The 15,371-nt window shown below is 43.5% G+C and overlaps 1 protein-coding gene across 3 annotated transcripts in view; it reads left to right on the forward strand.

The window, feature by feature from the left end:
- LOC135517099 (LIM domain and actin-binding protein 1-like) overlaps positions 1-8,851 on the forward strand; it is a 40,424-nt gene extending 31,573 nt beyond the window's left edge. For all 3 annotated transcript variants that reach the window (XM_064941123.1, XM_064941122.1, XM_064941124.1), the window contains exons 8-10: positions 3,688-3,818; positions 4,020-4,204; positions 4,430-8,851. In XM_064941123.1, coding sequence (XP_064797195.1) covers positions 3,688-3,818; positions 4,020-4,191 — 303 coding nt within the window. In that variant the 3' untranslated portion in view covers positions 4,192-4,204; positions 4,430-8,851. The remainder of the gene's footprint in view (positions 1-3,687; positions 3,819-4,019; positions 4,205-4,429) is intronic.
- The last annotated feature ends 6,520 nt before the right edge of the window (positions 8,852-15,371 follow it).

The raw sequence follows: 15,371 nt of genomic DNA on the forward strand, positions 1-15,371 counted from the left end.
TGGTATTGAATCAGTCAGCAGTGTCGTGATGGTATTGAATCAGTCAGCAGTGTCGTGATGGTATTGAAACAGTCAGCAGTGTCGTGATGGTATTGAATCAGTCAGTAGTGTCGTGATGGTATTGAATCAGTCAGTAGTGTCGTGATGGTATTGAATCGGCCAGTAGTGTCGTGTTGGTATTGAATCGGTCAGTAGTGTTGTGATGGTATTGAATCGGTCAGTAGTGTTGTGATGGTATTGAATCAGTCAGTAGTGTTGTGATGGTATTGAATCAGTCAGTTGTGCTTCTACACCTGCATTGCTTGCTGTTTGGGGTTTTAGGCTGGGTTTCTGTACAGCACTTTGAGATATCAGCTGATGTACGAAGGGCTATATAAATAAATTTGATTTGATTTGATTTAGTGTTGTGATGGTATTGAATCAGTCATTGTCATTGTAAATAAGAAAGTGTTCTTAACTGACTTGCCCAGTTAAATAAAGGTTCAATTTAAAAAACAGAGAACAACTTGTCTTTGAAATGCATTTCAATTATTATCACAATTTTAAAAAATAACTTTTGTGTGTTTAATTTTGATTATTTTAAGTGTGTGAAAACATTTGTTTTCTTATTTTTTGGGAAATAATTGTAATAAGATGCTGTTGGTCAATTTCTGTCATCTGTTCTTATTATCAACAAGCTGGATCGTCTTTGGCCTTATCATGTTGGAGTCAGATCTCTACCATGTTGGAGTCAGATCTCTACCATGTTGGAGTCAGATCTCTACCATGTTGGAGTCAGATCTCTATCATGTTGGAGTCAGATCTCTACCATGTTGGAGTCAGATCTCTACCATGTTGGAGTCAGATCTCTACCATGTTGGAGTCAGATCTCTACCATGTTGGAGTCAGATCTCTACCATGTTGGAGTCAGATCTCTATCATGTTGGAGTCAGATCTCTATCATGTTGGAGTCAGATCTCTACCATGTTGGAGTCAGATCTCTATCATGTTGGGGTCAGATCTCTACCATGTTGGAGTCAGATCTCTATCATGTTGGAGTCAGATCTCTATCATGTTGGAGTCAGATCTCTATCATGTTGGAGTCAGATCTCTACCATGTTGGAGTCAGATCTCTACCATGTTGGAGTCAGATCTCTATCATGTTGGAGTCAGATCTCTATCATGTTGGAGTCAGATCTCTATCATGTTGGAGTCAGATCTCTATCATGTTGGAGTCAGATCTCTATCATGTTGGAGTCAGATCTCTATCATGTTGGAGTCAGATCTCTATCATGTTGGAGTCAGATCTCTATCATGTTGCAGCAGGAGTCAGATCTCTATCATGTTGCAACAGGAGTCAGATCTCTATCATGTTGCAGCAGGAGTCAGATCTCTATCATGTTGGAGTCAGATCTCTATCATGTTGCAGCAGGAGTCAGATCTCTATCATGTTGCAGCAGGAGTCAGATCTCTATCATGTTGCAACAGGAGTCAGATCTCTATCATGTTGCAGCAGGAGTCAGATCTCTATCATGTTGGAGTCAGATCTCTATCATGTTGCAGCAGGAGTCAGATCTCTGATGTTGCAGCAGGAGTCAGATCTCTATCATGTTGCAACAGGAGTCAGATCTCTATCATGTTGCAACAGGAGTCAGATCTCTATCATGTTGCAACAGGAGTCAGATCTCTATCATGTTGCAGCAGGAGTCAGATCTCTATCATGTTGCAACAGGAGTCAGATCTCTATCATGTTGCAACAGGAGTCAGATCTCTATCATGTTGCAACAGGAGTCAGATCTCTATCATGTTGCAGCAGGAGTCAGATCTCTATCATGTTGCAGCAGGAGTCAGATCTCTATCATGTTGCAGCAGGAGTCAGATCTCTATCATGTTGCAGCAGGAGTCAGATCTCTATCATGTTGCAGCAGGAGTCAGATCTCTATCATGTTGCAGCAGGAGTCAGATTACATTTTTTACATTTAAGTCATTTAGCAGACGCTCTTATCCAGAGCGACTTACAAATTGGTGAATTCACCTTCTGACATCCAGTGGAACAGCCACTTTACAATAGTGCATCTAAATCATTAAGGGGGGGGGCCTGGTGAGAAGGATTACTTATCTTATCCTAGGTATTCCTTGAAGAGGTGGGGTTTCAGGTGTCTCCGGAAGGTGGTGATTGACTCCGCTGTCCTGGCGTCGTGAGGGAGTTTGTTCCACCATTGGGGGGCCAGAGCAGCGAACAGTTTTGACTGGGCTGAGCGGGAACTGTACTTCCTCAATGGTAGGGAGGCGAGCAGGCCAGAGGTGGATGAACGCAGTGCCCTTGCTTGGGTGTAGGGCCTGATCAGAGCCTGGAGGTACTGCGGTGCCGTTCCCCTCACAGCTCCGTAGGCAAGCACCATGGTCTTGTAGCGGATGCGAGCTTCAACTGGAAGCCAGTGGAGAGAGCGGAGGAGCGGGGTGACGTGAGAGAACTTGGGAAGGTTGAACACCAGACGGGCTGCGGCGTTCTGGATGAGTTGTAGGGGTTTAATGGCACAGGCAGGGAGCCCAGCCAACAGCGAGTTGCAGTAATCCAGACGGGAGATGACAAGTGCCTGGATTAGGACCTGCGCCGCTTCCTGTGTGAGGCAGGGTCGTACTCTGCGGATGTTGTAGAGCATGAACCTACAGGAACGGGCCACCGCCATGATGTTGGTTGAGAACGACAGGGTGTTGTCCAGGATCACGCCAAGGTTCTGATGTTGGAGTCAGATCTCTATCATGTTGCAGCAGGAGTCAGATCTCTATCATGTTGCAGCAGGAGTCAGATCTCTATCATGTTGGAGTCAGATCTCTATCATGTTGGAGTCAGATCTCTATCATGTTGGAGTCAGATCTCTATCATGTTGGAGTCAGATCTCTATCATGTTGCAGCAGGAGTCAGATCTCTATCATGTTGCAGCAGGAGTCAGATCTCTATCATGTTGCAGCAGGAGTCAGATCTCTATCATGTTGCAACAGGAGTCAGATCTCTATCATGATGCAACAGGAGTCAGATCTCTATCATGTTGCAGCAGGAGTCAGATCTCTATCATGTTGGAGTCAGATCTCTATCATGTTGGAGTCAGATCTCTATCATGTTGCAGCAGGAGTCAGATCTCTATCATGTTGCAACAGGAGTCAGATCTCTATCATGTTGCAACAGGAGTCAGATCTCTGATGTTGCAGCAGGAGTCAGATCTCTGATGTTGCAGCAGGAGTCAGATCTCTATCATGTTGCAGCAGGAGTCAGATCTCTATCATGTTGCAACAGGAGTCAGATCTCTATCATGTTGCAACAGGAGTCAGATCTCTGATGTTGCAGCAGGAGTCAGATCTCTGATGTTGCAACAGGAGTCAGATCTCTAGTCTAAGAAAATATTCATTGTTTTCAGTCTTTGACTTCATGATTAAACAATTAGCGTCTCTCTAGTTCAACTTGGCATGACAGCTGTTTGCCATGTAATAGCTCATATCTGGAGTTGTAAAATGACACCAACTTTCCCAAAATTATATTGGTTTCCAGAAATCCTGGTTGGAGGATGACAGATTTCTCTGCTTATTCCCTTACGATTCCGGGAATCTTCCAACCAGTATTTCACAAAAACCTGGGAATTTTAGTAAGGTTACTGGAATTTTGCTCCCCTACTCATATTAGTGTTATAACACCCATCCCTGTCCCTCCAGTTCCTGCCATGTAAACAGGACGTGTGTTCATCCTGTCTGAAGCCAGTCTATCCTATGGAGAAAATGAGCGCTGATAAATTCATATTTCACAAGAACTGTTTCTGCTGTAAACACTGTCAGAAGAAGCTCAGGTGAGACAATGAGATCAGGAAACATAGGCAACTAATCAAACATATATCATACACCTTGATTATTCACCCAACCCTCAGTGAATATGAATTCATCACCCACAGTGTGTGTGTGTGTGTGTGTGTGTGTGTGTGTGTGTGTGTGTGTGTGTGTGTGTGTGTGTGTGTGTGTGTGTGTGTGTGTGTGTGTGTGTGTGTGTGTAGCATGCACAGCTATGCTCCGCTGTACGGGGAGTTCTACTGTGTATTCCACTACCAGCAGCTGTTCAGGAGGAAAGGGAACTATGACGAGGGCTTTGGCCACACCCAACACAAAGACCGCTGGCTGCAGAGAACCAATGAGACGCCGGGGTCTAACAGCGCTGATGTCATATAGAGCTCCCTGATTGGTGAGTTTAGTGACCACGCAGACAGTGTAGTGTCCACACAGACAGTTTAGTGTCCACAGAGACAGTTTAGTGACCACGCAGACAGTTTAATAACCACACAAACACAATACAAGGTGTTTATCTCTCATTTATTGAATGTAAGGTAGTAACTGTATAAAGTGTGGGACAGTTTAATTTTTATGGAGAGGATAACTGGTAAAAGTGTGATGTTTTGTGTGTTCTCAGCTGACGCGGTGACCATGACAACACTGAATCACAGCATCGTTGGAGTCACCTGGGTTATGTACTCCATGTACACATTGTATACACTGAGCCGCTTGACAGTAATCAGCACCAGAGTCCACTTTATGGACACAATTACAGAGAAATTATATGATGTTTTATTGCTGAGACAAGATTTCTCCTGATTCTGATTTCATTTTTTCTATTTTAGCAAAATGATTCTGATTTCATCTTTTCCATATCAGCAAAATATTGGTAATTTTGGTATCTTATTAGGACCCCCGTGTTGCGAAAGCAGCAGCTACTCTTCCTGGAGTCCATACAGAACATCACATAATACAGAACATTAATAGACAAGACCAGCTCAAGAACAGAACTACATCAATTAAAACATTTGACACGTGGCCTCCATATGAATACACACACAAACTATCTGGGTCCATTAGAGGAGAGGCGTTGTACCAAACTATCTGGGTCCATTAGAGGAGAGGCGTTGTACCAAACTATCTGGGTCAAATAGAGGAGAGGCGTTGTACCAAACTATCTGGGTCAAATAGAGGAGAGGCGTTGTACCAAACTATCTGGGTCAAATAGAGGAGAGGCGTTGTACCAAACTATCTGGGTCCATTAGAGGAGAGGCGTTGTACCAAACTATCTGGGTCCAATAGAGGAGAGGCGTTGTACCAAACTATCTGGGTCCATTAGAGGAGAGGCGTTGTACCAAACTATCTGGGTCCAATAGAGGAGAGGCGTTGTACCAAACTATCTGGGTCCAATAGAGGAGAGGAGTTGTGAGGTGTTGCTTTATCTGTTTTTTGAAACCAGGTTTGCTGTTTATTTGAGCAATATGAGATAGAAGGAAGTTCCATACAATAAGTTCTCTATATAATACTGTACGCTTTCTTGAATTTGTTCTGGATTTGGGGACTGTGAAAAGACCCCTGGTGGCATGTCTGGTGGGATAGGTACGTGTCATTGCTGTGTGGAAGTTGACTATGCAAACAATTTTCCACACAAAATGTTTCTTGTAAAAACAAGTGATGCAGTCAGTCTCTCCTCAACTCTGAGCCAAGAGAGACTGGCAGCATAGTATTTATATCAGCCCTCTGATCACAATGAAGAGCAGAACGTGCCGCTCTGTTCTGGGCCACCTGCAGCTTAACTAGGTCTTTCTTAGCAACACTGGACCACACGACTGGACAATAATCAAGATTAGACTAAACTAGAGCCTGCAGGACTTGCTTTGTGGAGCGCTCTGTCAAAAAAGCAGAGCATATCTTTGTTAGACAGATCTCTCCCCATCTTTACAACCATTGAATCTATGCGTTTTGACCATGACAGTTGACATTCTAAGGTAACACCAAGTAATTTAGTCTCCTCAACTTGTTCAACAGCCACACCATTCATTACCAGATTCAGCTGAGGTCTAGAACTTAAGGAATGATTTGTACCATATACAATGCTCTTAGTTTTAGAGATGTTCAGGTCCAGTTTATTACTGGCCACCCATTCCAAAACAGACTGCAACTCTCTGTTAAGGGTTTCAGTGACTTCATTAGCTGTGGTTGCTGATGTGTATATGGTTGAATCATTAGCATACGTGGACACACATGCTTTGTTTAATGCCAGTGGCAGGTCATTGGTAAAAATTTAAAAGTGTAGAGGTCCTAGAAAGCTGCCCTGCGGTACACCACACATTTTATGTTTGACATGAGAGAAACTTCCATTAAAGAAAACCACCTGAGTTCTATTAAATAGATAGCTCTGACACCACAATATGGCAGAGGTTGAAAAGCCATAACACATACATTTTCTCAACAACAGGTTTTAGTCAATAATGTCAAATGGCTGTACTGAAATCTAACAGTACAGCTCCCACAATCTTCTTATCAACTTCCTTCAACCAATCATCAGTCATTAGTGTCAATGCAGTACATGTCGAGTTCCCTTCTCTATAAATCCTGTTGAGACTATGGGTTCCCCTACAGGAACTCCACCCCCCCCTTCAGCTGAAACGGTGGCGCAGGGAATGCAAAAATATTCTTAGAAATATTTAACCTCCACACATTAACAAGTCCAATACCTCAAATGAAAGATAAACACCTTGTTCATCTACCCAGTGTGTCAGATTTTTTAAAATGTTTTACGGCGAAAACATAGCACATATTTATGTTAGACCACCACCAAAACAAAGACAAAAGGCAGCCATTTTGTACCACAAATGATAAAATGACAAAAAGCAGGATAAAAAAAAATCTTTCACTAACCTCTTGAAAATCTTCATCAGATGACAGTCATATGACATGTTACACAGTACATTTGTTTTGTTCGATAATATGCATTTTATATCCATAAATCTCAGTTTACATTGACGCCATGTTCAGAAAATACATATAATACATATAATTTGTTTTTAACTTTACGGAAAAAGCTTACCATGCAATAATCTGAGATGGCGCTCAGACGTAACAATATTTCTCCGCTATTTTGGAGTCAACAGAAATAAAAAATTACAACATAAATATTCCCTTACCTTTGATGGTCTTCGATCAGAATGTACTGCAAGGAGTCCTACTTCAACAATAAATCATTTTGTTTCATAATGTTCAATTCTAGTGTCCATGTAGCAGCATCTGCTACAACTTTCAGCTCAAATGCCCCAAAAAATACTTCTGGTCCAGGATAACTTTGCATCAAAACTTCCAAATTACATATTACAGGTCGACGAAACTGGTCAAACTAAGTGCAGAATCAATCTTCAGGATATTATAAACGTACAAAACGAATGGCATTCCCACCGGACAATCTTAGTTCATCTGGAGCTGACTGGAACAGACAAAGCAGTCTAACGCATATGCGCCCTCAAGGACGTGAATCTTTTGCGACACTGTAGCAAATTCCTCCCCATTAGGTCAAAGTTCACAGCAAATGCTTGATTACACTTTCTACTGAATGAGGACATCTAGTGGAAGACATAGGAAGTGTTTCCAGATCCATAACTTGTTGGGATGACGTCAAAGTTGCCCCAACTTTCAAGATTCCAAAACTAGTTTGGAAGATTGCCTGCCCTGTGAGTTCTGTTATACTCACAGACATAATTCAAATGGTTTTAGAAGCTTCAGAGTGTTTTCTATCCAACAATAATAATAATATGCATATATTAGCAATTTAGGACAGATTTTGATGCAGTTCACTATGGGCACGCAATTCATCTAAAGGGGAAATACTGCCCCCTATCCTTAAGAAGTACATGTCGAGTTCCCTTCTCTGAAAGTCTGCTGTTCATTTCTTTACAGAGAAATAGCATTGTATTTGCTGTAAGACCATTTTTTCCAATAGTTTGCTAAGAGCTTATAGGCCTGCTGTTAGAACTAGTAACCAATCACTTTGGCTTCCCTCCAGGCCTGAGGACAAAGACGTTCCTCTCATCTCAGATAAAAAATATGACAGACAGGAGTGGCTATAGAGTAAGCTACCATCCCCAGTAGGAGTGGCTATAGAGTTAGCTACCATCCCCAGTAGGAGTGGCTATAGAGTTAGCTACCATCCCCAGTAGCTTTCCATCAAAGTTGTCAATGCCAGGAGGTTTTCCGTTATTGATCGTTAACAATCATTTTTCCACCTCTCCCACACTAACTTTACAAAATACAAACTTGCAATGGTTTTCTTTCATTTTTTTTATTTTTATGCATGAATATGATGGCTCACTGTTTGTTGTTGGAATTTCCTGCCTAAGTTTGACCACTTTGACAATGAAGTAATCATTAAAATAATTGGCAACTTCAAATGGTTTTGTGATGAATAAGCCGTCTGATTGGATGAAAGTTGAATTTGTCTTTCTGCCCATAATTTCATTGACAGTTTTTTCCCCATCATTCTTTATTGATTTTGGAGTTGGAATGGAAATGAAGCGGTGATTTATGAAAAACAACATGCTGGTGTTGTAACTTTTATTTCTCTTTTTATTTAGAAATGTTCACCGATATCAAAATGTTTTTTTTGTGATGTAAATAATGCATCATTTCATAATTCAATTCATATTATTTTTCTTCAAACTGTCTCTCAAACGATGAAGTTTGACATCTGAATAACAACCTATTAGCTTTGTTGTTCATGTACACCACAGATACACTAATTATGTGGACACCCCTTCAAATTAGTGTATTCAGTTATTTCAGCCACACCCATTGCTGAATAAAACCTAGTACAAACCCATGCAATCTCCATAGACAAACAGTGGCATAGGATGCCCTTACTGAAGAGCTCAGTGACTTTCAACTTGGCACCGTCATAGGATGCCACCTTTCAAACAAGTCAGTTTGTCAAATGTCTGCCAAATTTCTACTTCCAGATCAACTGTAATGTCAATATCATTGTAATAGCCAATTTCTCCCCTTTCCAACTAAATAAATGACATGACCTAAACGCTGCCCGTTTCTGCATAATTCAACAAAGCAGTGCGCTACGTCAGGTCTTTTAAAAATGGAGGGTGGGGAAGCGAAACTAATGCGTGACAGTGAGAAGGAGAGGAGATGTGGGGGAAAATGGCTTTTTTTCACTCGATCTGTCCAACTTATCCCCTAAAATGTAAATAAAACACTATAAAGAGTTTATATAACGTGTCATTATATACCTATTTGAAGGTTCGTGTCGAATTTGAATCGTGTTTTTAGGGCGGTGCTAAAGTGATCTTCAGAAGTAAACAGCGGCTTTGAGAATGATGATGACCCCCCTGACCCCTGTCACTGTCCATGTCTTGTTTTTAAAGGATGATAGAAGTGCTACACCTGGTGGAGAGAGATTGTAAGACAGAAATAGTTGCTTTATGCGTGCTGTACGTTACGACATGACACGTCCAGGTGTAACAGAGGGTCAGTTTTTTCAACTTTTTCCCAATACTATAGAGCCATTACCATCTCGATCAACGCTTGAATAGAAACATAGTTCACACCCCAGATTTTGAAGTCAACACAGTCGCTACAGTCCCATTAGTTTTCTTTGTAGCCTCGTTTGAATGTCGCGGTAGCGAACATTTGTACGGATTGGGGTGAGTTACCCTGCTTGAATCTGCTGGGAGCTAACCAACTAGCTTCAATGGTAGCTAGCTAACAATAGGCTCTAACTAGCAAAGCAAACGGTTCTGGGATACGAATAATAATGTCATACACGTATCGTTAGCTAGCTAGCTAACAGTGTACTTTAGCTTGAAATGAAACCACTGTCTGTCAAAATTAGAAACGTGTACTGTTAACTAACCCCATTCCGTACAAATTTGCACAACCGCAGCACTCAAATGAGGCTGCAATGAAAACTAATGGGACTGGAGTGACTGTGTTAGCATCAAAATCCAGGGTGTGAACTACATTTCTATTCAAGCCTTGATTGACATGATAATGGACCAATAGTATTGAACATGGAATCATGTAGTAACCAAAACATTGTTAAACACATTAAAATACAGTTGAAGTCGGAAGTACACATAGACTTTAGCCAAATACGAATAATCATAATCTGTGGGATTTAATGTTGGTTTTGAATGCTTTTACCAGAGATAAAGCTTCCCACAACTACGGACATGAAACATGCATCTTCCGATGTCCACATTCCCTTAGTCTGCTCTCACCCTAGATGTTGACATACAGACACTAAGAAGATAATCAAGACAACTGTTCATCATATTTTCAAGGTGTAATTCAATCACTCTCCTCTATGTGGTGAAAAACTGTATGAAACTTGGGCAACCTAAATATACAGTTGAAGTCTGAAGTTTACAAACACCTTAGCCAAAAACATTTAAACTCAGTTTTTCACAATTCCTGACATTTAATTTGAGCAAAAATTCCCCGTCTTAGGTCAGTTAGGATCACCACTTTATTTTAAGAATGTGAAATGTCAGAATAATATTAGATAATTTTTTATTTCAGCTTTTAATTCTTTCATCACATTCCCAGTGGGTCAGAAGTTTACATACAGTCAATTAGTATTTGGTAGCATTGCCTTTGAATTGTTTAAGTTGGGTCAAATGTTTTGGGTTGCCTTCCACAAACTTCCCACAATAAGTTGGGTGAATATTGGCCAATTCCTACTGAAAGAGCTTATGTAACTGAGTCAGGTTTGTAGGCCTCCTTGCTCGCAAATGCTTTTTCAGTTCTGCCCACAAATTTTCTATAGGATTGAGGTCGGGGCTTTGTGATGGCCACTCCAATACCTTGACTTTGTTGTCCTTAAGCCATTTTGCCACAGCTTAGGAAGTATGCTTGTGGTCATTGTCCATTTGGAAGACACATTTGCGACCAAGCTTTAACTTCCTGACTGATGTCTTGAGATGTTGCTTCAATATATCCACCATCCCCCTTAATTTTTTTTATGGCGGTTTTGGAGCAGTGGCTTCTTCCTTGCTGAGCGGCCTTTCAGGTTATGTCGATATAGGACTCGTTTTACTGTGGATATAGATACTTTTGCACATGCACTTTGAAAGTTTCTTCAAGTGCGATCGCAAAAACCATAAATCGCTATGATGAAACTGACTCTCATGAGGACTGCCACAGGAAAGGAAGACTCAGAGTTACCTCTGCTGCAGAGGATAAGCTCATTAGAGTTACCAGCCGAAATAAATGCTTCACAGAGTTCAAGTAACAGCCACTGTTCAGAGGAAACTGCGTGAATCAGGCCCTCATTGTCGAATTGCTGCAAAGAAACCACTACTAACGGACACCAATAATAAGAAGAGACTTGCTTGGGCCAAGAAACACGAGCAATGGACATTAGACGAGTTGAAATTTGTCCTTTGGTATGATGGGTCGAAATTTGAGATTTTTGGTTCCAACTGCTGTGTCTTTTTGAGACGCAGAGGAGGTGAACGGATGATATCCGCCTGTGTTGTTCCCACCGTGAAGCATGGAGGAGGAGGTGTGATGGTGTGGGGGTTCTTTCCTGGTGACACTGTCAGTGATTTATTTAGAGTTCAAGGCCCATTTAACCAGCAAGGCTACCACAGCATTCTGCAATGATACGCCATCCCATCTGGTTTGAGCTTAGTGGGACTATCATTTGTTTTTCAACAGGTCAATGACCCAACACACCTCCAGGCTGTGTAAGGGCTATTTGACCAAGAAGGAGATTGATGGAGTGCTGCATCAGATGACCTGGTCTCCACAATCACCCGACCTCAACCGAATTGACATGGTTTGGGATGATTTGAACCGCAGAATGAAGGAAAAGCAGCCAACAAGTGCTCAGCATATGGTGCAGCTGTAGAACCATTTGAGGATCTGGGGAACAATGCCAAATCTTTTCAGTCTCCTGAGGGGGAAAGGGTTTTGTCGTGCCCTCTTCACGACTGTCTTGGTGTGTTTGGACCATGATAGTTTGTTGGTGATGTTGACACCAAAGAACTTGAAACTCTCGACCCGCTCCACTACAGCCCCGCCGATCAGCTCCTTTGTCTTGCTCACATTGAGGGAGAGGTTGTTGTCCTGGCACCACATTGCCAGTACTCTGACCTCCTCCCTATAGGCCGTCTCATCGTTGTTGGTGATCAGGCCTGCCACTGTTGTGTCGTCAGCAAACCTTATGACGGTGTTGGAGTTGTGTTTGGCTACGCAGTCGTGGGTGAACAGGGAATATAGGAGGGGACTAAGTACCCCCCCCTCGAGTGGCCCCAGTGTTAAGGATCAGCGTGGCAGATGTGTTGTTGCCTACTCTTACCACCTGGGGGGCGGCCCATCAGGATGTCCAGTATGCAGTTGCAGAGGGAGGTGTTTAGTCCCAGAGTCCTTAGCTTTGTGATGAGCTTCATGGGCAATATGGTGTTGAACGCTGAGCTGTAGTCAGTGAACAGCAGTCTTACATAGGTGCTCCTTTTATCCAGGTGAGAAAGGGCAGTGTGGAGTGCGATTGAGATTGCGTCATCTGTGGATCTGTTGGGGCGGTATGCAAATTGAAGTGGGTCTAGGGTGTCCTGAAGGATGCTGTTGATGTGAGCCATGACCAGCCTTTCAAAGCATTTAATGGCTATTGACGTGAGTGCCACGGGGCGGTAATGATTTAGGCAGGTTACATTCGCTTCCCTGGGCACAGGGACAATGGTGGTCTGCTTGAAACATGTAGGTATTACAGACTCGGTCAGGGAGAGGTTGAAAATGTCAGTGAAGACAATTGACAGTTGGTCTGCGCATGCTTTGAGTACACGTCCTGGTAATCCGTCTGGCCCAGCGGCTTTGTGAATGTTGACCTGTTTAAAGGTTTTGTTCACATCAGCTACTGAGAACATTATCACACAGTCATCCAGAACTGCTGGTGCTCTTCTGCATGCTTCAGTGTTGCTTGCCTCGAAGCGAGCATAAAAGGCATTTAACTCGTCTGGTAGGCTCATGTCACTGAGCAGATCACTTCTGGGTTTCCCTTTGTAGTCTGTAATAGTTTTCGAGTCCTGCCACATCCGACGAGCGTCAGAGCTGGTGTAGTAGGATTCAATCTTAATCCTGTATTGACGCTTTGCTTGTTTGATGGTTCATCTGAGAGCGTAGCGGTATTTCTTATCAGCGTCCGAATTAGTCTCCTGCTCCTTGAAAGCGACAGCTCTAGCCTTTAGCTCAATGCGTTTTTTGCCTGTAATCCATGGCTTCTGGTTGGGATATGTACGTACAGTCACTGTGGGGAAGAAGTCGTCGATACACTTATTGATGAAGCCGATGACTGAGGTGGTGTATTCCTCAACCCTACTGTGGTACTGCCGGACCAGGCCCTAACTGTGGTACTGCTGGACCAGGCCCTACTGTGGTACTGCCGGACCAGGCCCTACTGTGGTACTGCCGGACCAGGCCCTACTGTGGTACTGCCGGACCAGGCCCTACTGTGGTACTGCCGGACCAGGCCCTAACTGTGGTACTGCCGGACCAGGCCCTACTGTGGTACTGCCGGACCAGGCCCTACTGTGGTACTGCCGGACCAGGCCCTACTGTGGTACTGCCGGACCAGGCCCTACTGTGGTACTGCCGGACCAGGCCGTAACTGTGGTACTGCCGGACCAGGCCCTACTGTGGTACTGCCGGACCAGGCCCTACTGTGGTACTGCTGGATCAGGCCCTCTTTAAACAGTGCTACCTTATATAATGTTACCCTACATTATTCATCTCATATGCATACGTATATACTGTACTCTATATCATCGACTGCATCCTTATGTAATACATGTATCACTAGCCACTTTAACTATGCCACTTTGTTTACATACTCATCTCATATGTATATACTATACTCGATACCATCTACTGTATCTTGCCTATGCTGCTCTGTACTCATTCATATATCCTTATGTACATATTCTTTATCCCCTTACACTGTGTATAAGACAGTAGTTTTGGAATTGTTAGTTAGATTACTTGTTGGTTATTACTGCATTGTCGGAACTAGAAGCACAAGCATTTCGCTACACTCGCATTAACATCTGCTAACCATGTGTATGTGACAAATAAATTTGATTTGATTCCTGTGGTACTGCCGGACCAGGCACTACTGAACGTAATTGTCATGCCATATAGGAAGTACGCTGGTAGACATTAGGAAGCTTAATAAAGATGTTTTTTTTAATAGAAAAACAGTGCAGATGAAATGAAGAAACACAAAATATACATCCACTAGTTACCAGAGAAGGGCGCATGAGTAACCCACTACGAGTCCATTTGGAAATGGGCAGCTACTTCACTGACAAAGTCCCTTATCACTTCCTGTCCTTCTCCCATTTCTTTACATGTTTTTCTTACAGTTTTGGTAGATTTTGGTATTGGTGGATTTGTACAGCTTTATAAAGTGTGGTGAATGTGCCAGGTGTCAGTCTCTCCGCTCTGCACTGAAACAGGGTGTCAAGACAGGGGGAAGACACAGGCTGATATCTCTCATCTGAGGAGACAAGATGGCCGCCATGACAGGGGGAAGACACAGGCTGATATCTGTCATCTGAGGAGACAAGATGGCCGCCATGACAGGAGGAAGTCACAGGCTGATATCTCTCATCTGAGGAGACAAGATGGCCGCCATGACAGGAGGAAGTCACAGGCTGATATCTGTCATCTGAGGAGACAAGATGGCCACCATGACAGGGGGAAGACACAGGCTGATCTCTGTCATCTGAGGAGACAAGATGGCCGCCATGACAGGGGGAAGACACAGGCTGATATCTCTCATCTGAGGAGACAAGATGGCCGCCATGACAGGAGGAAGTCACAGGCTGATATCTGTCATCTGAGGAGACAAGATGGCCGCCATGACAGGAGGAAGTCACAGGCTGATATCTGTCATCTGAGGAGACAAGATGGCCGCCATGACAGGAGGAAGTCACAGGCTGATATCTGTCATCTGAGGAGACAAGATGGCCGCCATGACAGGGGGAAGACACAGGCTGATATCTCTCATCTGAGGAGACAAGATGGCCGCCATGACAGGAGGAAGTCACAGGCTGATATCTGTCATCTGAGGAGACATGGCCGCCATGACAGGAGGAAGTCACAGGCTGATATCTCTCATCTGAGGAGACAACATGGCCGCCATGACAGGAGGAAGTCACAGGCTGATATCTCTCATCTGAGGAGACAACATGGCCGCCATGACAGGAGGAAGTCACAGGCTGATATCTGTCATCTGAGGAGACAATATGGCCGCCATGACAGGGGGAAGACACAGGCTGATATCTCTCATCTGAGGAGACAAGATGGCCGTCATGACAGGAGGAAGTCACAGGCTGATATCTCTCATCTGAGGAGACAACATGGCCGTCATGACAGGGGGAAGACACAGGCTGATATCTCTCATCTGAGGAGACAAGATGGCCGCCATGACAGGAGGAAGTCACAGGCTGATATCTGTCATCTGAGGAGACATGGCCGCCATGACAGGAGGAAGACACAGGCTGATATCTCTCATCTGAGGAGACAAGATGGCCGCCATG

This window comes from Oncorhynchus masou, chromosome 28 (genome assembly GCF_036934945.1).
Source record: "Oncorhynchus masou masou isolate Uvic2021 chromosome 28, UVic_Omas_1.1, whole genome shotgun sequence".
NCBI classification, from domain to species: domain Eukaryota; kingdom Metazoa; phylum Chordata; class Actinopteri; order Salmoniformes; family Salmonidae; genus Oncorhynchus; species Oncorhynchus masou.